At 42.8% G+C, this 24,162-nt stretch overlaps 1 protein-coding gene and 2 long non-coding RNA genes across 5 annotated transcripts in view; 2 read left to right on the top strand and 1 right to left on the bottom strand.

Moving 5' to 3' along the window:
- The window catches only part of LOC127610431 (uncharacterized), a 30,288-nt gene extending 23,893 nt beyond the window's left edge, over positions 1 to 6,395 (top strand). The window contains exon 3 of one of the 2 annotated variants that reach the window (XR_007964847.1): positions 5,938 to 6,395. This is a non-coding gene — a long non-coding RNA (uncharacterized LOC127610431). Of the gene's footprint in view, positions 1 to 273; positions 1,206 to 5,937 lie in introns of those variants that run through there. The other variant, XR_007964848.1, reaches the window with a different exon arrangement.
- A 945-nt stretch (positions 6,396 to 7,340) lies between these two features.
- Positions 7,341 to 13,909, bottom strand: LOC127610430 (uncharacterized). Its single transcript, XR_007964846.1, has 2 exons — positions 11,849 to 13,909; positions 7,341 to 8,523 (listed from the first exon to the last, which is right to left on the bottom strand). It is a non-coding gene; the product is annotated as an uncharacterized LOC127610430 (long non-coding RNA).
- A 50-nt stretch (positions 13,910 to 13,959) lies between these two features.
- LOC127610425 (homeobox protein Meis1) overlaps positions 13,960 to 24,162 on the top strand; it is an 87,644-nt gene continuing 77,441 nt past the window's right edge. Inside the window, exons 1-6 of one of the 2 annotated variants that reach the window (XM_052080593.1) lie at positions 13,960 to 14,632; positions 15,614 to 15,834; positions 16,557 to 16,698; positions 16,810 to 16,860; positions 17,027 to 17,077; positions 19,308 to 19,454. In XM_052080593.1, coding sequence (XP_051936553.1) covers positions 14,621 to 14,632; positions 15,614 to 15,834; positions 16,557 to 16,698; positions 16,810 to 16,860; positions 17,027 to 17,077; positions 19,308 to 19,454 — 624 coding nt within the window. In that variant the 5' untranslated portion in view covers positions 13,960 to 14,620. Of the gene's footprint in view, positions 14,633 to 14,719; positions 14,860 to 15,613; positions 15,835 to 16,556; positions 16,699 to 16,809; positions 16,861 to 17,026; positions 17,078 to 19,307; positions 19,455 to 24,162 lie in introns of those variants that run through there. The other variant, XM_052080592.1, reaches the window with a different exon arrangement.

Raw genomic sequence — 24,162 nt, 5'->3', positions numbered from 1 at the left:
GGAGGACCGATCCCAGCTGGTCGGACTTCCCTGCACATGTGACCTAATCGCCGACGTCTGCCGGGTCAGTGACCATCCACAAAAAAGACACAAGATGCATCCAAAAATAAAAAAGCAACACTTTAGCCATGAATGCTCAAATGCTGTAACGACAATTTTACCGGTATAGCTGAGAGGAGACTGAGGGTAAGTAAAATGGGCGACAGCGGCAAAATGGAGATTGTGGAGCGTTATTCAGCAGCGTAAACTAAATTTGATTGTTGTCTTTTCTAGCCGCCGAGCCTCAAATGTTACAAGGACAGCTTTTATATGCGAGAGGAGACTAAGGGCATCTAAAAATGGGCAAAAAACGGCACAAAATAGAGACTGTGGCGTATAATACAAGGTAAGTTAAGACGTTTGTTTTTGATGCCTTTTCTAAACTTGTATCTCGCTTCTGGAGGAGACTGAAGGCAATTAAAAATTGGGCTACTACCCTGAAAAAATACTATTATTATTATTAATATTATTATTATTTTGAAAACTGCTCGAGCAATGAGGGCAGATGTGAAATCTGTGCAATTTTTTTTTATCTGCATTCAGATTTCAAAATGTTGTTTCAAAAAATTAATAAAATGTTGTTTGTTAGTGTTTTTTAATTGAATGACCCAGATTTTTCTTTTTTAGATGTTCAAAGCAAAAATGCAACCGAAATGGTTTATTTCCTTGCACTTCCACACTTCCTAAGTGCGTCCATATGTGGGCCACATTGAGCTGCCTGATGCGAGTAATTGTGGCACGCTGGGAAACGGCGCATTAAGGTTTACAACTTGTGAAAAGAGGTACAGTACCATCACCTGCGTTGGCCCCCGATATGGCGCCGCGCTCGTCTGTACTCGCCAACACGGCCGGGCTTCAATTTAAAATCACTGTAACCGTTCAGTCCAACATGCTCGGCAGCTAGCATCCTATTTTCCTACGCTGGCTGAAAGTGGCCTGGCCTCCTCGGCCGACCTCTTCCTCCCTCCACTCGCTGCTTTCAAGCCCAGATCAAATGTTAGCTAGCCCCTTTAAGGAGCAAAACGGTTTGATGTGGATCAGCAACTGCCTACGGAGGACTTTAATCTGCAATGCCATGCTATGTATTTAATTTCACATCCTCTTATGCCTCTGTTTAGGATTACCCACGGGAGAGGGGGCACTTTGTGGGGTGCGCGAGCACAAGGGCATGGTAGCGTTGTTGGGGGGGGGGGGGGCGAGGGTGTGTGTGTGTGTGGGGGGGGGGGGGGTAATAATGAAGAACAAGAGGCAGCAATTATTTACCCGACACTATGTCAAACTAAAAGTAATTGTAAAAAGTTGGTCACTAAAAAGACATTTTATGACACAGTGAACGGCTGTGTTTTGTTTGTTTTTTTTAAGCCTAGAAATGATGTAGCAGAGTAAATTTGACTCAAAATACAAATCAACAAAATCGGGTGTTATCAGATTGCCATCGTGAAAATAAAAACACATCGGGGGGAAATAAATAAATAACTCACAACACACACAGACACACATATTCATTCATTCATTCATCTTCCGAGCCGCTTGATCCTCACTAGGGTCGCGGGGGGTGCTGGAGCCTATCCCAGCTGTCTTCGGGCAGTAGGCGGGGGACACCCTGAATCGGTTGCCAGCCAATCGCAGGGCACACAGAAACGAACAACCATTCGCACTCACACTCACAACTAGGGACAATTTAGAGTGTTCAATCACAGCCTACCATGCATGTTTTTGGAATGTGGGAGGAAACCGGAACACCCGGAGAAAACCCACACAGGCCCGGGGAGAACATGCAAACGCCACACAGGGAGGCCGCAGCTGGAATCGAACCCGGTACCTCTGCACTGTGAAGCCGACGTGCTAACCACTTGACTACCGGGCCACACATATATTTTAGCAATCACAATATTGCTCTCATCTCCACAGTCTCCAATTTGCTGCAACTGCCCACATCTTTGCTCTCAGTCTCCTCCCTTAGAATCAATAGTTACATCAGGGTAATGTTTGACAAGATACCACAAGAAACGAGAACTGTAAACCCAATTGCTAACATTAGCTTCCTCCGCTGTTGTGCTTTCACTCTTGACACTGCAGGATTACACTCCACAGTCTCCACTTTTATGAGCTGCGCAGTTCTTTTTGCCCATAGTTTCCTGTGGAATGTAGGATTGTCCCATCATCGTATCATATGAGCATGCATCGACTAGAAATGTTAAAATGAAACACACGTGCTAATGTTAGCTTACATCGTTGCTGTGCCTTACTCCACACTCTCCATTTGGCTGCATCTGCATGGTTTCTTGCACTTTTGAAAATATATTGTCTTTCGTGACATCGCCAACTACTGGCCTGGCATGCAAACAACTGTTTTCTGTCAAGATCCGTGGGCAAGGAACTGCTGTTGTCATTCTGTGAAACTTCCCCGAAAGGAAAAAGAAGAAACTTTACTTTGTGTTCCTTGGAAGAGAGAAGAAAAGATGTAATATGTATTTCGTTGGACCAAAGGGTCTGCGGGGCGAGCGAGGCAGGAAAAAAAAGTCTTTCTAAGAGTAGAAAAGAGAAAGAAAAGAAAAGAATGCCACTTAACGATTTGGAATGCTTGTATTCAAGCGGGTGGCTGCAGCTGGAAAATCCTATTGTGCAGCTCGGGCAGCAACGGATGCAGTCTATGAGATGAGCATCTATGCGGCCCCGACACGTACACAGGGGGAGAGCGGCAATAATTCCCCGGTGACGGGAGCGCACACTAGCTCCTTTATATCGCCCCCCCCCCATCCTCCTCCCAACACGCCTAATATCCAATTTACGGGCTCAGGCCCTCGGCCAGCGCGGCCCTCCAGAACGCAGCGGCCCCAACGCCAGCGTGAGATGGAATTAGGGCCAAGTTCTTTTTCTCTTGCCAAAAAGTTTGAGGCTTACAGAAATACGAAACTGTTTTCCTCCTTCTCCGTCCGTTCACCCGCCTTTTGCCTTGGAAATCGCCAAAGAATAAGCAACTCGTAATGAGATTAAGAGACTTTTTCTTTTCTTCTCTCTCTCTCTCTCTCCATCTAAATGACACAAATGTTTGTGTTACTTGGGAGATTTGTAAAAGTGGGTAGGGACGAGGTGGGGGTTAAGGTAGGGGGCAGTGAGGAGAGTCCATCATGCTTTGATGAGTGGGGGATTTATTTTGCCTCCCCCCCACCACCAAAAGTAAAAGTTAGCAAGTGTATACATGCTTAAGAGGCGTGATATCCCCCCTCTGCTGATCTCCTTATCCTCTCCTTAGCCTTCCTAAGCAACACGCACACACACACACACATACACTCGCACACACACACTCGCACACACACACACACACACACATACACACCCACACACTGGAAGCTTCCCTCCAGCTCAGTGAGCCTGTGGCGGTATTTACTAATAATAAGGGCTTAGGTCAGTAAGAATATACTGTATGCTGATTTATGCTGTGACCACTCGAGGATTATGTTGCTTATTTTTGCACTTTGATAAGTCACACAAACACACACACACACACATGTATTCATGCACCCTACACTTCATCATACAAACTGGACGCTCCAGAGTTATAGTCCGCAGTCTCCACTTTGCTGCAGCGCTGTTTTCTGCCCGTCTTTAGTCGCCACTGCGATATGAAATGTTTAGGACATTTAAGGATACACGGTTAGAAATGACACATGCAAGCCTTAGTTTTACTGTTGCATTGGATCCAGAAATGTTACCTTTCGCATCCGCAGTCTACTTTGTTGCAACAGCGCACTTTTTTGATGCCCTCCGACTTATCTGAAACATTAAATGGCCGTGTCATCGTAACAGTGGAGGATACATGGCAAGAAATGTCCATGAATGCACTGTAGCATTAGCCTTAGCCTTAGCTTCGGACACCGCAAAGTTCTTCTCCATAGTCTCCATTTTGCTGCAGCTGCCCGGTTTCTCATTCAACTCAATCTGCCCTCAAAATACATTATTTTCATTCAAATATCAATTATTTAGTGTCATTATTCTTGTGTCTTGCAGAAGACGGGTGGCGGCGATGAGCAAAAAGGTCCTGAAGAAAAAGAAGAAGAGCAGGCGAGGGCCAGCACGGTGCCATGGAAGGTTGCTGCTAATTCTTCCATATCTAAGCCTCTTTGCACAAACTCGCTTTGTCTTCCAAGTCACAGTCATTAGAGCCTAATCCTATCAAGCAGGGGCTAATCTGAGGCCACGGGGTTCAGCCCCCACAGCTCCGCGGGCCGGCCCTTTACACGCACCATACGCGCACACACACATGCACACGCACACACACGCGCATACACAAACACACACACACACACACGTATCGAAAGATGCCACCAGACTCTCTAGTAACAGTTGCAACAGCTGCAACACTTTGTCATCCGTTTCTCCCCTCATGTCTTGAAATGGACTGACACCACTTTGTTAAACTTTTGAGTGCTCGTCGATACGAGTACCGATACTTGATTGTGCAATATTGATCACGGTGCGTTTCAGTTGTCTTAAAAAATGTTTCGCCTATTATCCGAGTAGGCTCCATCGGTTCCTCCAACTCGGGCAATTGAGTGAGAACTCATTTTAGCAAGCAATCGAGGGTGTATCTATTTCTTGGCCGAAGTCAGCAAAAACAGTGTCGGGATGTAACAAAGTATTTTAAAAATAAAATAGGGATGAGCAAGTAACGATACCAGCCTCATTTTGAGGTAAAAGTCCTCAAACTGTTCTAAGAATAAAAATGAACAGTGATTTCAAGACCTAATGATGACGTAATTAAAGCAGAGATGTAATCCATCCCAAAAGTTATTCAAACACTCAAAGTGTGTGTGTGTGTAGGTGTGTGTGTGTGTGTGTGTGTGTGTGTCGGCGGTGCATCAATTCCCCTCACATTCCGGCACAGCTCGCGCTCTCCCTGGGCCATCATCATCACTCTGGTCTTTATTTCAATGTGGACGACGGGCCCGAGATTAGTTATTGATCAACCGGCATATAAATTATGCTCAAGTAAAAGCCAACAACACAGAGACTATGGATCGGCTATCGACCCGCTCCGATTTATCATCCCATTTCCACAACAACGCCCACGCCCTGCCTTGGGGGGGGACTGAAGAAATACCGGAATAATGAGAGGAGAGGGACGTTTACGACCAAGCCCTGACATTCAGTTTCACTTCTCAGACGTCGTCGGAATCTGTGAAAAACACGCCGCATTGAATGTGTCGTCCAGATTGATAACCGCTAACAAACAACAAAAGATGGACATATATTTCCATTTCATCCAAAATGAGGTTAAGGGCAGCTACAGTAAAGTGGAGACTATGGGTGGAATATTATAGCATCAGGAGGTCAGAAATGGTTGAGTTAATTCATTCATTCATCTTCCGAGCCGCTTGATCCTCACTAGGGTCGCGGGGGGTGCTGGAGCCTATCCCAGCTGTCTTCGGGCAGTAGGCGGGGGACACCCCAAATCGGTTGCCAGCCAATCGCAGGGCACAGAGAGACGAACAACCATTCGCACTCACACTCACACCTAGGGACAATTTAGAGTGTTCAATCAGGCTGCCACGCATGTTTTTGGAATGTGGGAGGAAACCGGAGCACCCGGAGAAAACCCACGCAGGCCCGGGGAGAACATGCAAACTCCACACAGGGAGGCTGGAATCGAACCCGGTACCTCTGCACTGTGAAGCCCACGTGCTAACCACTGGACTACCGGGCCGCCTTAAGTTAGTGAATAAAAAAAACATGGCGAATTCTGTTGAAAAATGGAAGCATTGTTGACTTTAATGAGGCTTCTCTGGCAAACAAAAAAAAAAAAGAAAAGAAAATGACAATAGGCAACAGCTAGGAGGAAAACATGCATCAAATCTCCAAGTGTTGTCATTGACAATTTTCTTTCCCTTCAAACAGACACCTGGCGTTTTGGCGTCTCAAGGCCGAAAAGAAAACGGCGTAATTAAAGCCACGCGGGGGTGCCACCGTAACAAAGGGCGTCAAGATGGATGCCTGTCACACGCCAACGATGGTCGTCGGAATTAACGGGAAGACAAATCAATCACAGTCGCCTCGACTTGGATGTCTCTGTGCCACGTTGGTCTGCGACGGTCTCTCGCGCTTGGGAAGATTCCTTCTTGGGACCATGGCGGCGTGATTTCGGGTCGCCTCCGACCTCTTCGTGAACTTCGCAGAGGTAACTTCGGGGGGGTCTTCGTTGGACATAACATTAGGTACACTGGCCACTAAATGCAAATGTGTTGAGATTTGTGCTTTTTTTGTGCAGAAATTTGAAAAAGTCAACATTATGGATCTGAAATATTTTTCAAATCAAATAATAATCAAGATTTGTGATTCAACCTGAGAATTTAAGTTATTTTTTTTTCTCTTGAAGAGAGATAACAATCTTGTATCCAATATGTTTTTTTTGGATCTAATAATAATAATAATAATAATAATAATTCAGGACAAGTCCAAAAAAGTCAGAAATCAGTGTGACAAATTTTTGATTCTGCTCCAATATTTATTGGATTTTTATAAAAAAGAGTAATAATAGAATAGCAATAAATAATAAATTTGTGCAAATATAATAAATCTATCGTAATTTTGAAAACCAACAAAGAAATATGAAGAAATCCTGACTATGCACCAATATTTACTGATGGTGAGTTTAAATAATAATATGAATAAAAAATAATGATAAAAAGTTTTTGGTAAAAGTACATCGTATAACAGTTTCCGTGGAAATAAAATTGTATTCTAATCTATATTTCTGGGGATTTCTTCATAAATTGATTCTTAAGATTGTTATGAAGAAATGTTTTGGATAATTAACATTTCCTGTAAACATTTAAAGCTCTTTACATTAACAAACATACAAATATAAATGTAAAAAGGTCTGTTTATTCCCAATTAAAAATACATCTGCTTTCATCTTGAAAATCATAAAATAATGAAGAACAATTGTTGAAAAGAGAATGCCATTCCACTTCCAGCCCCCAGGGGCGCTCACACCACAGTTTGGCACCAGTGTTCTCTAGCAACCAGAAAACAACAGCAAAGAGTTTAAACAATAAAAAAAATTAAAGTAGTGACTTAATATAGCTATAAAAATCTGATGAATACGCCACTGCGTTTTTATATTTTTATTTGAGCTAAACGGCATCCAAAAATAAGAATAATCTGGCATTTGGTTTAAAGACCCATCTGCTGCACAGTCAAACAGCGGGCCTTTAAATACGAAATTATTACTTGGCTTTGGAAAATTACAAATCTTTCCCTAGACTAAAAATAGTGACTTGCTTTCACAATAACCTGAATTTTCTGTGAGTTTTTTTTTTGAGGGGAGGGGGGCCACTAAAATTTTAAGAGTAGAAGTATTATTAATGGAAATTGCACCCTAAATCATAATACGATTCTTGCAACTCTTGGCCGTCATTGCTCGTGGTATCGCTGTACGGCCGTTGAGCAATTGATGTCCTGTGAAAACACCATTCGCCACATCACCAAAGCACATCTACCACTTAATCTGCTGCATATAATGAAAGCAAACGGGTTATAGAAGGATGTGGCGTAAATTGCAATACGATATCATGTTTTCCAATGATATCGATGGGATCGCGATACAGCAGTAATTTATGTATTGCAAGAAAATAATCTACGCTGCATGAAATCACTTAAGGTACATTAAGTAACAAAACTTAAGACAATGCAATTTACTCCAATTACATTGCAATACCGTTGTCCAATTATGATACAGTTAACTGCAATTTGCAGAATATTTATAACAGATATGCAATGAAACATGTTTTTATTGGTGATTTATATCTCAAGTCATCGCATTGCATAAATTTGGATATTTTGATGCAGTCTATACAATACGATATTATATTTTGCCAGCGATACCACTGGTATCACGATACAGTGATTCTTGTATTAGTTTTGCATTGTTACTTTCAAAAAGTTGTGAATTACATTCACAACAAATCATTAAATCATTACAAAGCAACATTTTTATTGCACGCAAATGAAATATGATACCTCATTGCCATGATACGATGTCGACAAACTTAAAACTGCCATTCAAGTGTACATACTAGCAATACTTGATGCTCCATATGACACTGCGATATTATTTTGTGTCGATGTCCAATCCGAACTCAAATCATCGTCCCGTTTTTTTTGTGTTTTTTTGTTTTTAAGTCCGGCAGATTTTTGACATTCATACCCGCCACCATGAAAAGAAGAATCTTCACACCACCATCCTCTTCTTCCCTTCTTCTTGCCTCACGTCCTTCCTCACTCTCCTTTCTCACATGTCTTCATCCCTGCCTCCCTCCCTCTGAGGTGCTGATCAATTCACAGCCTCCCTGCAAGGTGTGACAACCCCTCACCCGTGCATCCCGTCTGTCCTCACCCGCAACACTTTTTGGTGAGGGAGGGGGGTTGGGCAAGAGAGGAACTTCCAAGCGTGTGAAGCCATTAGAACACCTGAAACAAAAGCTGCAGTGGCAAATGTTAGGTGGGGGTAGAGGGAGGAGGGGAAAGACGGGTGAGGTTAATTCGGCAGTCTGCTATGACCCGATTGGTCACAATGTGAGAATGGATTTTATTTCGATAAGCAAAAGGACTGATGCAGCTCAAGGCTGTCCATTACACCACTCATACCACACGTATAAATATGCTATACTGTAATATACTATACTATACTTTGTATATTAGAGCTCTGGCTTAGACCCAAAATCCTCGTCCACTACTCATTTACCATTGAAGCAGCAATTTCCAAATTGTACATTTGCCCAAATGTACATCATAGTCCAAAAAAAAAAAAAAAGAAAACTCCATTTTGATTGTAACACTAAATGGAGTGCGCTTATAAGGCGCTTTATATTCACCATATGTGTTCAAAGGCGTTTGTATCTAGCCTTATATTCACTTCTCAGGAAACACATTGGAGTGTACACCGACGTAGCCGTTTCAGCCTACGGGAAGGCATTCCTTTTTAGTTTAAAATAACTTACTTTAAGCTCTACACTGGCCAAATGGCAGAATCCAGTGTTATCCGTTGGATTAATTTTGAATCAATTCGCTTGCGTCATACCTGCTTCTAGCTAGCGCTAAGCTAATCTGAGTATTTCTGTATTTTGTCTCCCTTGAGAGGACGGCGTTGGGAGGCCGATAGCGAGGAACAAAAGGTGTTGAGACACCGCCGAGCTGGACTTTAGTGACTAACTGCTTCACGGCTGAATTTAATACTTATTTGAAGGCGGTGCGCTTTTTCACATAACCTGCACTGCCCATGTAACATTCTCTAGCAAACTTCACATGTTCTGTGGTTTCCTATGGTCTGGGCAGATACGATAAGATGTGAAGAGATACAGAAATGCAATACGACACTTGGGTTATAATTCACTTCGATTACGATCCGATTCCTTTTCCATTTACGATGTTATCCAGTTCGACATGATATACCCCAAATAAGATCCAATGTGACTGTAATCACAAAGTGATACGATGCAATACGTTATTTTACAACTACACGGAATGATACGATGATCCGTGTATTGTCTCACTATGCTATTGAGAACAGTTGAGCTTTTAATGTTGCCTGTACACTTTTATAACACCATGTTTGACACCAAGCTAGGCAAAATTTTCAAACAGTACCCACTGAAGTTAGTTACTTTATCATCTATTCATCAAAATTGTGCCGTGCATTGTATGTGTGTGTGTGTGTGTGTGTTTGTGTGTATGTGTGTGTGTGTATGATGCACTGATGCGTTGGCACTCCTTTATCATCAATGACGCCACACCTCGCAGCGTGTTTGACACGTCGCGTGTGCACTTCACAATTAATCCGGAATTGGGTTTCCAGAGAGAAAGGCATAGCGACAACTCTGTGTGTGAAAGAGTGTCAACTGCCGCACCAGATGTTTTTTTTTTTTTTTCATGCCGAGTAAGCAAGTTAACTTCACGGACACGCTTGACATTTGCAATGAAAAAGACAAACACACGCAAGAGGCTCCGTTAAGACTTTTTTTTTATTTATTTGGTTTAAAGATCAGAGGACAAACAGTTTTTATTGAAATGAGCCAGACACGTCTTTAGAGGGCATCTGCACCCTGTAAAAATTTGCAATAGAGGAATCTTGTCTTTATACAGATAATAATACTCAGTTTTGATCATATTTATTACAGCAAACATTCAGTAACATGAATACACACGTACATACACATGCTACTTGTACAAATGACCGTATCCTACTTAATGCGATTTGCACTTTGAGTTGGGGTTACGAATCTTTGGGTCTCTCAAAAAGTACTTTTTTTTCTTTATTATTATTGTTATATGTCATAGTAGTGTAGTTTGCTGTGCTGTAACTTTAGTTGGTAGCATGACAATGACTTGATAAAATGTACGTGGTTTTTTTTATGTATTAAAAAAAATCCAACTGTGCAACATTTGTATAAAACTGCAGCTCATCGTTCTGACAACTGTTCCTAATATTTTGGCCTGAAATTACTGATGGTAACCAAGTAATTAGAGACAGCTCTCACTATGACACTCTGTAGTTGTATACTGATAATGCAAACTTGTAATTGTTTTTTAGCTAATTACAGGAATATATACAGGAGGAAAAAATTGTTGTTTTTATAGGATTTTGTCTGATACATTATCTTCCACGTCTACTTATTCTTGATTTTTCTTTGAAAATAAATTTGCGCCCTATGTATTCATTAAATGAATACTTCTTTGGCGGTGTCTAACAAAAGTGAGTATTGTAACGTACTGCATGCACGTTTTAGACTACTATTGTGGCTGGTTGGCCATCCTGTATTTTACATTACACCAGGGTTGCTTGTTTACGCTGGGTGTCATTCCCAACTACTCCGCTAGGAGGCGCACACGATTAAGTATTCATGTGTGTGAGAAGCGAAAGGAGACGCACTCAAACGCTTCAAAAAGAAGCCAAGCAGACGTTCATAAAATGGAATGAAACAGCAATCATGTGAACACCATTTACACGTTAGGATCATTAAACCCAGTTGCATTTGTATTATTTTCCGCCCCCTCAAAAAACTCACAATACTTCATATTAAAATCAATGGAATTAAAAAACAAAAACAAAAAATACCTAAACACTAGGTTGAAAATTGTGCCATCTTATATTGCTGTTATTGTGGCTTGATTTATGTTAGTATCTCAAAGTAAAACAATCCAGATCGGAGAGGGGAAATTTTATATCTTTATATCTATTTTTTGTTTTCCATTTTATTTAACTTTTGAGGTAAAGACAGAACTTTAGTTTGAGAGTCGGGGTGCATGTTTGCGGATCTCCAAACGTTTGACCTCACTTTGACTCCTTCCTGCGACCAGTTAGTCCTGTGCTATGTCAAAAATGCACGCAAAACTCTTCGAAAAAAAGTCATTTCATTTGACTTGTATTATTTTTTTTAAATAAAGGACCCCCCCCCCCGCCTCTCTAAATAAAATCACACCTTAAACGCAACACAATTCTGACTTGTATTATTTGTCCTTCAAGCTGATTTTATTGAAGCCATTGCTGTCTCGTTGAAGCCCCTCAACGAGGCTGGAGAAAGTGGAGCTTGGCATTTATATAGACGCTAATTGAAGCCACGTAATGACTTTCAAACGCCTTTGGCTTGACTTTACCGCCCGGCCAGCTGCTCATTGGACCCCCTTTTGTGTCCATGTCTTGCGAGACTTCCCCTACAATTCCAGTCCAAACACATTCGGTAAATTTCCACAAGTTAGTCGTACGTAATGTGATTTAGAAAAAAAAATCTAAATGGTGAATGATACTCACCAGTTATTAGGAACCTTGGTAATTCGGTTGGGCGTACAAGTCTGTCGTGCGTCCTGGTCGGCTCCGAGAGGAGGACTGAAGGAAGAAGATGAAGAAGGAGCCCTAACACGCCTCTTCCCCGCGTCCCTCGTCGCCCCCGTGCCGGCCTTCCTCGCAGCCGTCGTCCCTCGCTGAATGTGACGGACGACTTTCAGCAGCCTGGAACGTACGCACCCGCCCCCACATTAATATTAGCATAACTATCATGATCAATAAATGCATATCTCTACGCTAAGTCCTGTGATGACGTCACGCAGTGCACTACAGGAATGACATTTATTGCACTTTGCTCCTTTTCTCATATATATAATACAATATAAATAATGCATACGCTGGGGGGAATATGACGTCACTGGTTAAAATCATGACTTTTTTGCAGCTCTACGTGAATTTATATACTTGTAAAAATTATGACACCACTATTTTAAAGTTCTGCCTACCAATCTATCGAGCCAGCTGTCCACATATATCACACTTCGCACACTACCTGCGTATTTATTAATTTATATTCTGAATATTATTCCATATGATGGGAATTGTGAGGACAGAACTCGTCAAAGGCCTATCTTCATACAAAAATTACATTTATTGCGGTTTCCTTCTTTATATTAATAGGCTTGGAAAGCTGCTGAAGCACGAGCGAGTGGAATCTGACTGCATGCGGAAGTCACATTAATTGCATTTTACTACCTTAATGCTGGAAATATGACTTCATGATCACCTTGTCGCCAAACATTGCCTACAAATTAGTTACATATATGCAAATGAATTATGGTGTCACAGGTTAAAGTACGACCCGGTATATCACATTTATTCTATTTTACTTTCATGCGTACTACTTTATATGGAGTGTCCTCAGAAATGTTAATTGTGTCGTTCGAACGATCGGTGTGCAGCATTTTAGCAGTCCACACATTTATTGTACACGCATTTATTGTTTTTTACCAGCTCAGTTCCAACTTAATACACATATGAGGAATTGTGGTGACGTCACTTTGTATATATCAAGTATCATAACATGAAGTTATGGGTGTTAGTCTTTTTGCATATGAGAATAACGTAATTATTTAGGCAATAAAGTGCAACTCGGTGACAATTGAAAGTGTTTTGAATGCATTTGAAGACAAAAGAATGCTGATTTGTAAGTATAAACAGAATAATTTAATGAGTTTGCGTGCAGTTTAATTGGGTGAATTGAGGTTAAAAAAAGTGAAATCACATGGGACAATTCTTTTCAGTTGTGCATTTATTATCGTGCGTTTATTACAACCACACCCACTCCATCAAATTGGCCATAAACAAGCGCCACAAAGTTGTAAATAAACCGAAAGTGTGGCCTGGTGATGATGATGATGATGATGTGCTTGCTTTTGCACCTTCTCGCCAATCACCTCGGACCAATCAATCAATCATTCCGCGGATCGATCGCTGAGGGCAGCCAATCCCAGCGCCTCCCTCCAACAGCCCCCTTCTGGGGCCCGCTATCATTGGCCAGAGCGCCTGGAATGGACTGACCGATTCGGCTCACCAGCAGGGGTGGAGGAGAGGGAGCCAGTTGGCGAACTACTTTCCAATTATGATTTAACGACAAATGAAGCCAACAAAACATCTTCTGTGATGTATCTACACTCGATGGACTCATTTTTCAATGTTACACGCCGCGAAACCTGACATGCAAAAGCGAAAGAAAACTTTGTCGCACCAGGCAACGAGAGCCCCCGAAACCGGCCAGACAGGACCAGTTAGGTGGCAAGAATGTCACGCAATAACACATCACACAATGCATTATTTGCAACAATACAGGGATGCTTTGTGTTATTTAGCAGCGTTGAGTAGTGGCGATTGATTCGGCGTCCCTTGCGACGACATACGTGGCGAGGTTTTGCTCATTTCGGACGTAAATGAGCTCATCGGGTGCATTAAAATGGCGAATTTTTCAATGGACTCTGGTTCCCCCCGAAGAGTGTGGACCACTTGCTGCAGTCCGTCTCCACTTGTTAAGGCCGGCAGTATTTCCGGGTTCGAATCCACACACACTCACGCGCACGCACAACGCCTTCTCATCCCCCATATAAACACGCCACACGGCTCCTTTAAGAAAAGCCTCGAGCAGGAATGATGAACCCTCCTCCTCCTCTTCATCCCCCACCTCCTCCTCCTCCTCCTCCTCCTTCTCCTCCTCTTGAGCTCTTCCACTCGTCTTTGCATAAGTAAATCAAGCCGCGGGAGAGCGGGCAGCCAGCAGCCACCGAAGCCAGGAAGAGACGCTTCATTCCCGGCCGTGAGTGGGAGCTCCGAGCCGGTGTTAGATTCAGCGGACCAAAACCAGTGAAGGAACCCCGCCGACGAGCAAGCAACGCCGGACACACGGGGGGAGCCCAATACGAGCCATGAGAACCACCGGGTGTCTTTTAAGGCTTTGAATTTATTTTGTTTTTTGGGGGGGGTTGGGGGGGGGGGACTCGGAGCGAGAAGGAGATCCGAGGATCGTCTCTCCTCGGCCGGCTTCAACTTGGCCGGCACGGTGGTGACTGGCTGGAGGGGAGAAGACCCCCCAAAACCACAATCCCAAAGGATTTTTTTATTTTACATTATTTTTATGTTTGCTTTTTTAAATGTAACCCCACCTCCCTTCAATTTTTGTTTGGATTTGCTCATTTGCCGTGCAAGGCTGGCTTCCGAGTGGATTTAAGTGGGGGCTGGAATCACGAACGGCGGGCAGCGAGGAGGCTTATGGCTCAAAGGGTACGTACAACCAAGCAAGCAGCCAAACACGCGTGGACTTCATGAAAAAAGTTACTTTTGGTGCCTTTTTTTTTGGTAGCGGGGGTACCAACATTACGCACGGACGACCTCGCTTTACATTGCACCCCCGCCCGCCCTCCTCCCTATTCGCACTCATCCATCTACACACTTCTTTCGTGGACTTGTTTTTGCAGATGACTTGTGACAGCACTGCGTGGATTCTCTTGGTGACAAATCTCAAACATTTGTCTCGTGACTTGAGATCTCCACGCACCACCCCCACCCCGCCAACATCCCTCCACTAGCTCATAAAATGCACCGAAACGTACGATTAAAAAGTCATATTTCATCGCCAAATGACTACAAATATAATTTGATTGACGCTCTGTGTGCAAAAAAAAAATCTGTCACGCTGATTTGCTTTTGCACCTGGTCGCCTGGAGGCTTGTTAGCCTTGTTTTCCAAATAACTTCCCAATCAACACTAGAAGTTTAAAATGTTTGAAACAAAGCAACACTTTGTTCAAGGCAAGTGAAGATACTGTCTTGTAAAAAAAATAATTTTAGTGGCAAAATGTGTACTTATTGCACTATTATAAGACTTTAAAGCTTCGGGGAAAACTCTGCAAAAACACAATCTATTGCTGGCGAGTTAATTGTGCAAATTCCTCGAGTCCAATCTTTGACGTCGCGGCATCAAACAAAAGCTACGTGTGAAAAAAGTTGCATTTTAGGAATAGCCCACTGCAGTTTGATTTTAAGCGGTTCCAAAAGTAACAATCAGTGGTTTGAATTAAATCACTTGGCGTGTCAGTATCTTCGGCTCGAATACTTCCTTTTTTCTCTTTTAAAATGCTTAAAAAGTTGGTTTATTTCCTACGCTCGCTCCTTTTTTTTTAAATTGAGGTAAACACTCCTTGATTAATAATTACATTTGTGAGTTTAATCGTGCAATTCTCGTGTGTGTGTCGTTCCGGTGCAGTACGAAGACTTGCCCCACTACGGGATGGACGCGGTGGGCATCCCGACCACCATGTACGGAGATCCGCACGGCGCGCGCTCCATGCAGGCCGTGCACCTCAACCACGGGCCCCAGCTGCACTCGCACCAGTACCCGCACACGGCGCACACCAACACCATGCCCCCCAGCATGGGTTCGTCGGTGAATGACGCGCTCAAGAGGGACAAGGACGCCATTTACGGGTACGGGGCTCCGGAGGGATTTGGGTGAGGGTCTTCCGAGAGGTTCGGCGGGGAGCTCGGCTTGCGTTGCCCGCGGACAAGTGAGGGCTTGGCGGGCTTGACTCGTTCGGCGTGTCGCTTAGTCCCGGGTGCATTTCTGTGCCATTTTTTTTCAACCGGACTGACTATATTTGATCATTTGTGATGATATACACTTTTATGCGTTGTTATAAAAGTATATTGCGCATTTAAATAATAATTTAAACCAAGTGGAAATAATTACAGTCTATTGCTAATTGAATTAATCGTAGCCCATTAAAAATGAAATCTGCGTTTTGTTCAGACTGGTACTGGCTGTTCATGCACTTTTTTTAAATGTCTGTTTAAAATTTACGGAAAATGTATTTTTGTGACAAAGTAACAGATTAAAATATATCTACCTAGTTTCCAACTTGTTAGCATTGCTCAACCTCACCCTATACCTTCTGTAGAAGAAATACACTAAACGTGCACACAACGTGCAGAATTTGTGTTTCGCTTTGCAGCCTCCCCGCACGCATGAATGCATGCAGGCTCCCCACGGGAAAATCGCTGCAAAAATAAAACAATATATAAATACATATATAGGGGGAGGGGGGCACGGCTTCTCAAATCCAGCCTGCAGTCGTCTTGACCCCGGCGCTGACATTTGCTATTGTGTGCTCATACTCTCCAAATGTGTGTGCGTGTGTGTTACTATGCAGACACCCCTTGTTCCCTCTGCTTGCACTGATTTTCGAGAAATGTGAATTAGCGACGTGCACCCCCAGAGAGCCCGGCGTGGCGGGAGGGGATGTGTGCTCGTCCGAGTCCTTCAACGAGGACATCGCCGTGTTTGCCAAACAGGTCAGCAAGCAGCCCCAAAGCACTAAAAATCAACTTGGGAGAAAATTCTTCGGGGAGGGAGCTCAATGTCTTTTAATGCCAGTGTTGATGGTATGTGATCTTGGTTTTTAGATTCGTGCAGAAAAACCTTTATTTTCATCAAATCCAGAATTGGATAATCTGGTAAGTCACTTCAAGTTGTTTTATTGTAACGTTTGTGTGTTTGCACCTTTTGTAGACTGCACTTTATATCACTAATATTAACCGCAAAGTTTAGTTCAATGAAAAGGAGGCACTAATTGACTTGATTTGTGTTTTTTTTTTGTTGTTTGTTTTGTTTGTTTTGCAGATGATTCAAGCCATTCAAGTGTTACGGTTTCACCTGCTGGAGCTGGAAAAGGTAAGAAAAAGAAATCTGATTCCAGTTCTCTTTCTCTCGCTTCCTAATTTGCATCACTGTATTTTTGCGAGTCGCTTATAATTAGCGTTCAAATCAATCAATCCACTTTTTATTCCCCCCTCCTCCGACCTCATCCTCTCCCGGTACGTGTTAATCAGCGTCGGCGGACAGGTTCTGCCGCATTTTTCTTCAAGTTTTGCTATATTCTTGATTTTGGGTTGGGGGGGGGCAGTCCAGGAGTGCTCGAAATCTGATCGTCACGCGGGGGTGGCTGCTGGTGGGATTTTTCACACGCGTGTTGAGTGCGTCGTGGCCCGTGTGAGCCCTCGTGTCACTGCCAATTTTCGGGGATATCTCCATCCTTGGGGGGGGGGGGGGGGGGAAGGGGGAGCGGGAGGGAGGGGTGGGGGGGTGAAATACAGTCATCTTGCACCGCCCTGGCCACCTCATTAGGTACACCTGCATGCACAGATCGAGCATCGAGCCGAGTTGTTCTTTGAGAGATATATTGATCATCATTTTGGCTGTTAGGTGCACAGAGGGCGTCAAAATATGGGAAAGACGTCATTCTTGCACACGTTGTCAATTCGGATTTATTTATTGCTTCTCAGAAGAGACGGTGCAGGTGTGCAAAATAGTTTCACTGGAGATAAATATGATTCTGAATTGTAAAAGAAACAGGTTCTTGTATATAAGCTACTCCTCTTGTCGTATGCAATGTTGTTATTTTTGGTTTGATAGACAGCAAAGCGAGTATGAGAGCCATGACATTACAAGCATTTTTTTTTTTTAGCTGCCAAGATTGATGTGTGCCAAATTGTTTGACCAATGATTGGTGTTATTTCGATGGATTAAAAAAGATAAAAAAAGTTGCTTGACTATTATCTCCTTCCGTCGTTACGTTTCAAATGTTTGATTTGACTAATTTCTTGTGGCTGGTTTTATAGTGTGGGGGTGTTTGTTTGAGGGCTGCTCCTAAATAATTTGGTTGACACACTTTGTGAAGGTTGATTCTTTTTTTTTTCCTGAAATTTTGACCGGATTGGTTTTATCGTCCTGAATTAAAAAAAAAATTGTTGCAGGAATAGAATCTGCTCTCCATTTTGTGTTGCCTATATTTGATCAAGTCTCTCTCTCCCTCTTTTTTTTGATGGTCTATTGTTTATCAGGCTGCTCCTAATATTTTGGCTTACTGCACATGTGCGAGAAAGGAGGTTAAAATGATGTTTTTGTCTTGGCAAATACAGTGCAAGTGTGCCCAGTATGGCAGTGATTTATTTTATTGTTACAAATGTCTTTCCCCCAAAAGTTGCATGAATGCAGTCGACTGTCCTTGTTGTGTAAGATTAACTTTTATGGGTAATTTCTTGCAGCTTGTTTTGTGGCTTGGAGGCAGTTTCTAATATTTTGGTTGAGACTCTGTGTGAAGTTTGACTGATTATTTATATTTTTAAAGTGCTAGCTCATGACATGCCGCTTTGGGATACTTAATATTTTGGCATTTTGATCAGTAATTATTATTTGTAATGATTTCCAAAAATGCTTGTTTCAAATTATCTGCTCTCATTTTTGGTTTTTTTATTTTTGTTGGTGAGTAATTTCCTTCAGCTTAGTTTGCGATGCAGATGGGCATGATTTATTGATTTATTTTTTATTATTTTTTTTTCTCATGAGGTACAGTGTAGGCGTACCTAATATTTTGGCCTGTGATTGGTCCTACTGATTAAAAAAATAAATTTTTAAGGGTGCTTAAATATGATCTAGCAAGCTTTTGAAATACGTATTTTTAAAATTCTAGCTTGTTTCATGTTCTGTAGTACTGATTCACAACACAAGAATGAATGTGTGAGTCTCGAAGCTTTTGCAACATGATGCAGGTGTGCCTAATCTTTTGACCGGCGCTATGGAGTATTTTTACGGATTTATGAAAAATGTTGTTTGAATATAATATACTCTCATTATCGCGCTAGATTGATTTTTAATGAGTCATTTCTTGTATTTTCTGGCATGGGTCGGGGTTGTTCCTACTGTTGTAAGTTTGTTTTTTTTTTAGCTCATGAGACGCATTACGGGTGTGCCGAATCTTTGGACCAGTGATTGATATTATCTCAGAATTTTAAAGGAATGCCCCTTGACTAGAACATATTCTCCATTTCTGAGTCAGATTGAATTTTGCCCCAATTTCCCACCCCAAAAGTGCATCTGATTGCTGTTGGTTTGCCCCACGCAGGTGCACGAGCTGTGCGACAACTTCTGCCACCGCTACATCAGCTGCTTAAAGGGCAAGATGCCCATCGACCTCGTCATAGACGACCGCGAGGGGGGCTCCAAGTCGGACAGCGAAGAGATCACCCGTTCCTCCGTGGCCCTCGACCAGGTACATACACACACACACACATACAAATGATCCCCCCCCCCTCGCCACCCCCATTTCCTCCAATCATCCCCTCCATCGGAATGAGACATTTTCTGCATAAATGCTCTCATTGGCTCATTAAGATTTGACCCGCTTTCCTTTCCATTTGAATTTGCGGGGGCCTTTTCCCCACCCTCCACCTACCCCTCACGCTGGCCTCGCTCAAGCCCAGCAGAGCGCGTCCGGCGGCGGGGCGCAAGACCGAGGCGCTCTCCCCGGTCTTGCTTCTGCTTTGGTCCCTCCACTTTTTTTTTTTTTTTTTCTTGGTCGTCCTGCTCCTCCTCCAGTCCGTGCACGCTTCATTAGGCGTCTTGTCAGTGTTTCTCCTCAGACATGAGTGCACATTGCTTATCGAGAGACCACCACCACCACCACCTCCCCCCAACTCTCCCCACCACATCACAGCCGCTTTTATGTGGATTGCGGTGCAATAAGCAGAGGTGGGGAAAGTACTTACACTTAAGTAGAGGATAGCTCATGATAACTGAAAAAAAATACACTTTTTCTTTCTTGATATGACCAAACATGAAATGTAATGAATAACACCCCCCCGCCCCCCACAAAAAAAAGAAAGCACAATGATTTGTTTTTTGGAGCGGTTGCGTCATTTTAATACAGAAAGTAGCATTTTATTGTTTAAAAAACATAATGAAAGAGAATGTCAAGACATAATTACTATACTCGCTGTCGTGTTTGTGTTTTGGATGTGTGCCCTTAAGGGGCGTGGCCTAGTGAGAGACATCAGGAACTGTTATTCGTGTTTGTGTGAGTGTCTGGGAGTGAGTTGTGGCCTACAACTCACTCCGAGGGAGCTGCGAGGGAGTGCATTTGTTCTTTCAACTGGTTGTCTTATTCAATTATTGGCATGTGGGCTCTCCTTGCCCACATGTGATGGCATTACACAATTTCTTTTTTTCACTTGACTCAAACGGCGGCGTATATGGAGCGTATTCATAAATATGTATTTATTTATTTTATTTTTTTTGAGGGAGTCAAAGTAAAAAGTTGGACAAAATATTCAAGTTCGACGCCTGAAATATTGACTTAAGTGCAGTAATGAAGTACTGGATTTGTTGTTTCCCACCGCTGAGAATCCAGTAAGTGTGCATTTCCTTTTTTGCGCGCAGGTCCTTTTCGTTATGTTGCCACTCCGGGGACGACCGTGCTTGTGTGTGTGTGTATGCTCATGATCCATATGCTGGCTGTGGAAATCTAGTGGGATACAGGTCATATTTTGCTTTTGTGCACGGCGCAAAGGTGCTTGCAAGTCAATGAAATTAACGGTGCATGCGACATAAAAAAAAGTCACCAAGCTAAATAATTTAAATCTGCGCGGCGTCCATATGGGTGAGTGGCTGGGAGAGGCTGGATGGCAGGGCTGGGAGCAAAGGCGAAGGGGAGGGAGGAATAGGGGGTGGGGTATTCTTTGTGTGTGTGAGTGTGATTATGGAAATGAAGATCAGCCGGCAAAGATAACACAGCGGCTTTTTAATCCAGAAAAAGAATGAAATAACACACTCGTAAGTGTCTCTTTGAGGGGGCTTCGTGTATCCTCTGGAGAGTTTCCTTTTTTTTTGTCCAAAGTGGTCCTTTCTTCTAGAGATGGCGCAGGTCAGTCGGAGCAACCGCGCTGTTGTGGTGCGGGTCGGATTTACCCGTTTCAAAAGCGGGTTTTTTAGGTATGAAAGATCAACATGGACATTGCACCTTATAATTAGTTGATCTGACATTTTCCCTGCAAGGTTTATAGTCTCTCCCTTTCTGATAATCAAACAGGCCCTGGGTCAAATTGACCCAGGAACATTATTGCTGTTCTAGAAAAAGAAACTTGACATGAGAGTGAAAGACTCCTCAGGTTTTAAAGGCATATTAAGACGATGAAGTGACCAACCATCTGCAACTCGACTCAAATGTATTTGTAGAGCACTTTCAAACATCGCTAGCATGACAAAAACGTTCATGGGTCAGTCTGACCCGCTGCGTTAACTGTCTAAAAAATGTGACATTTCTTTTAAGGCTTTGAATTTATTCCCCTTTTAGTGTATTGTGTCACTGTCATTTCAATATATTTAATACTGTATGCAAATAATAAAAAAAGATTAACAAAAACCATTTACCTGGGTCAATTTGACCCTTAAAACAAGAAGAGGGTATTTAAAGACACTTGTTCTGTGTTCCAAGGGACTCTCTGATGCAGATATGAACCCATTTTGTTACTTTGTTCCTTTGGTTAAAATGTTTATGGGTCAAATTGACCCACTTTAACACAAAATGTGTGCCCCTCTTTACTCGCTTGTGTAGTTATTTCACTCTTAATATTCAAAAATATATTTAAAAAATGTCAAATTCAATACTATTAATAAGGGTCAATCTGACCCATAACATAATCAGACAAATAAAGACCTCTTTCTTGGGTGTATGACGAAATGTGTTTTGCGCAGATCTTTATATAATAACTTGAAGAATTAAAAAAAACAACGTTCCGACATGATGCACATGCATACTTGCAAAGTACTGTACATTTTTATTTTGTGCTCGACGGTATTTTTCCGTGACATCTTATCCGCACTTGTGACATCCTTAACGAATTGGCCTCGTGTGAATGGATTTGTGTGTGTGTGTGTCTGTGTGTGTGCGCGCGCCCGCATTATCTTGCCGCTCCCCCGCCCCTCCCTCCCACATATGTATTTTTAATATATACCCCCAGGCATAAAGTTGAAGAGCAAGAGCGGCCGGCAAATTTGCACAAAAGCAGCAATGTTAACAAGAAGGCACATTTATTCATAAAGCAATTTATTCCGGTGCGAGGCGAGTGTAGCAGAGAAAAGAAAATGTCAGGGAGAGAGAAAAAAAAGACTTTGAATTTATTCAACATTTTTTTTTTTTGCAAGGCTCGACAGTGTTCAGGAATTATGCGTCCAACGTGCGTCTGTCACGGCGCTAATATTCGGAATATTTAAGCTGTGTTGTTCTGAGCCTGCCTGAGCAGGCCGGCGTGCAGAGGTGAAAAAGTCAGAGGAGGCTGGTGAATGCCACCAAGCCAGTTTGCTACGTATGTGTGTCGACAAGTGCGTGTGTGTATGTGTGTGTGTGAGTGTGTTGAGACTGGCCTGATAAATGCAGCACCCCCTCAGGTGCTGTGTTGAGTGGAGCGACTGCTTAGCACCGGTCGGACTGAGTTAACCCTTTCCCCGCCGCCGTTCCTTCTTCTCCCTGGAGGGGATTCCCAACACATCCGCGTCCACTTGCACACTCTCGCAAATCCTCGCCAATTCCAAGTAAGGGGGGAGCTTGAAAAGGCTGGGATTGTCATGCGCTAGCATTTTTTTGTGTGCACGTAGAATTGAATTGTGCTTTTTACAACCTGGACATGAGAAGAAGGTTGACATACTGTCGAGAGCTGCCGCAACTTTCGTGCTGATTTTTTTGTCTCCCAGTGCTACACTCAAAAACACAACTTGTATTTTTTGGGGGGAGGGGGCTAAAACTGTTTTTTTTTACCCTTTCAGGGACAGCGGTCACTACAGTGGACAGCTTCTCATGAAAGGGTTAAACTGCAAAAACTTGAAATTATCACTTTGTGACATTAATGGCAACCATGTTAGTTAGCACAACAAAACAGGCAAGTGTTTTGCTCCAAAACAATCTTACTAAGTAGTTTTGACTTCGAGCTTGAACTTGGGGAACCAGAACAATATGTTATGTAAAGTCCCATTTCTTGGTTGGAGAAAGTGAAATTTGGCATGTAAAAGAGGTTTGGAATAAAATTTCGTATGATAATGATTTAGTCACAGCTAATGTGAAACGTTAAAATCGAATTTCTTGGTTCTAAATTGATGCACTGTGCTCCAAATTGTCAACCGTTTCTTTGCTGATGTCTAAAATACATGTTTATATCCCTTTAAATGTCTTCCACTGTTCAATTAACGATCATCATCAACCAAAGCCTTGACTGTAGTTTCAAATCTACCTTGAAAGCACTCAACAATTGTCACGTGTCAACTTCTACTTGTGTTATTCTTAAAGGCGTTTCTGACTTGCAACAGCCTACGGTTAAATGATCATTTGAATCCATTCTGCAGCTTGGAAAAGTCTCCTGAAGTGCCTGAACCCTGACCTAAAAGCAGACGACTCGCGGTTTGGATGCAGAAAGTCGCCTCCAGTGCCCTTAATTGCGCATGCAGAGGGTAGGGGGGAAGGGAGGCGCGGTGAGGGTGGTGGAAGCGGCTAACGAAGTGGGAGAAGGAAGCTAATAACGCTAAGGACTCTCTGGGTGTCTGGAGAGTCTCCCCACTTCATCAAGTGGGACTGGAAATAATTGGAACTTCCCTTTCAAAATATTCCCACCCCAGTTCATTGAAGAGCCAGGAGGTATTTTGATTACGCTTGTTTTTGTCAAATGTAACGTGACCCCCTTCCTACTTTCAGGATGTGGTTTGAGTCCCAGGTTAGCCGTTAGCTTAGCCCAAGGACCGCCAGCGGTTGATGTGCTGGTTTATGGTGGTGCTGGTGTCCATTTCAAGTCGTGTAGAAGTTGCCAAATATGGTTCCTTAGTATTTAAAGGGTCAGAATCTAGATTTCAACAAACTGTGCTGGGGCGCACCAGATTTTCAGTGTTTGTACAAAATAAAAAAAATTGCTGTTCGTTTATTTTGGGTAGGACTTTAA

The sequence above is a fragment of the Hippocampus zosterae genome, chromosome 11 (genome assembly GCF_025434085.1).
Source record: "Hippocampus zosterae strain Florida chromosome 11, ASM2543408v3, whole genome shotgun sequence".
Taxonomy (NCBI): domain Eukaryota; kingdom Metazoa; phylum Chordata; class Actinopteri; order Syngnathiformes; family Syngnathidae; genus Hippocampus; species Hippocampus zosterae.
This window is presented reverse-complemented; position numbering and strand designations above follow the sequence as displayed.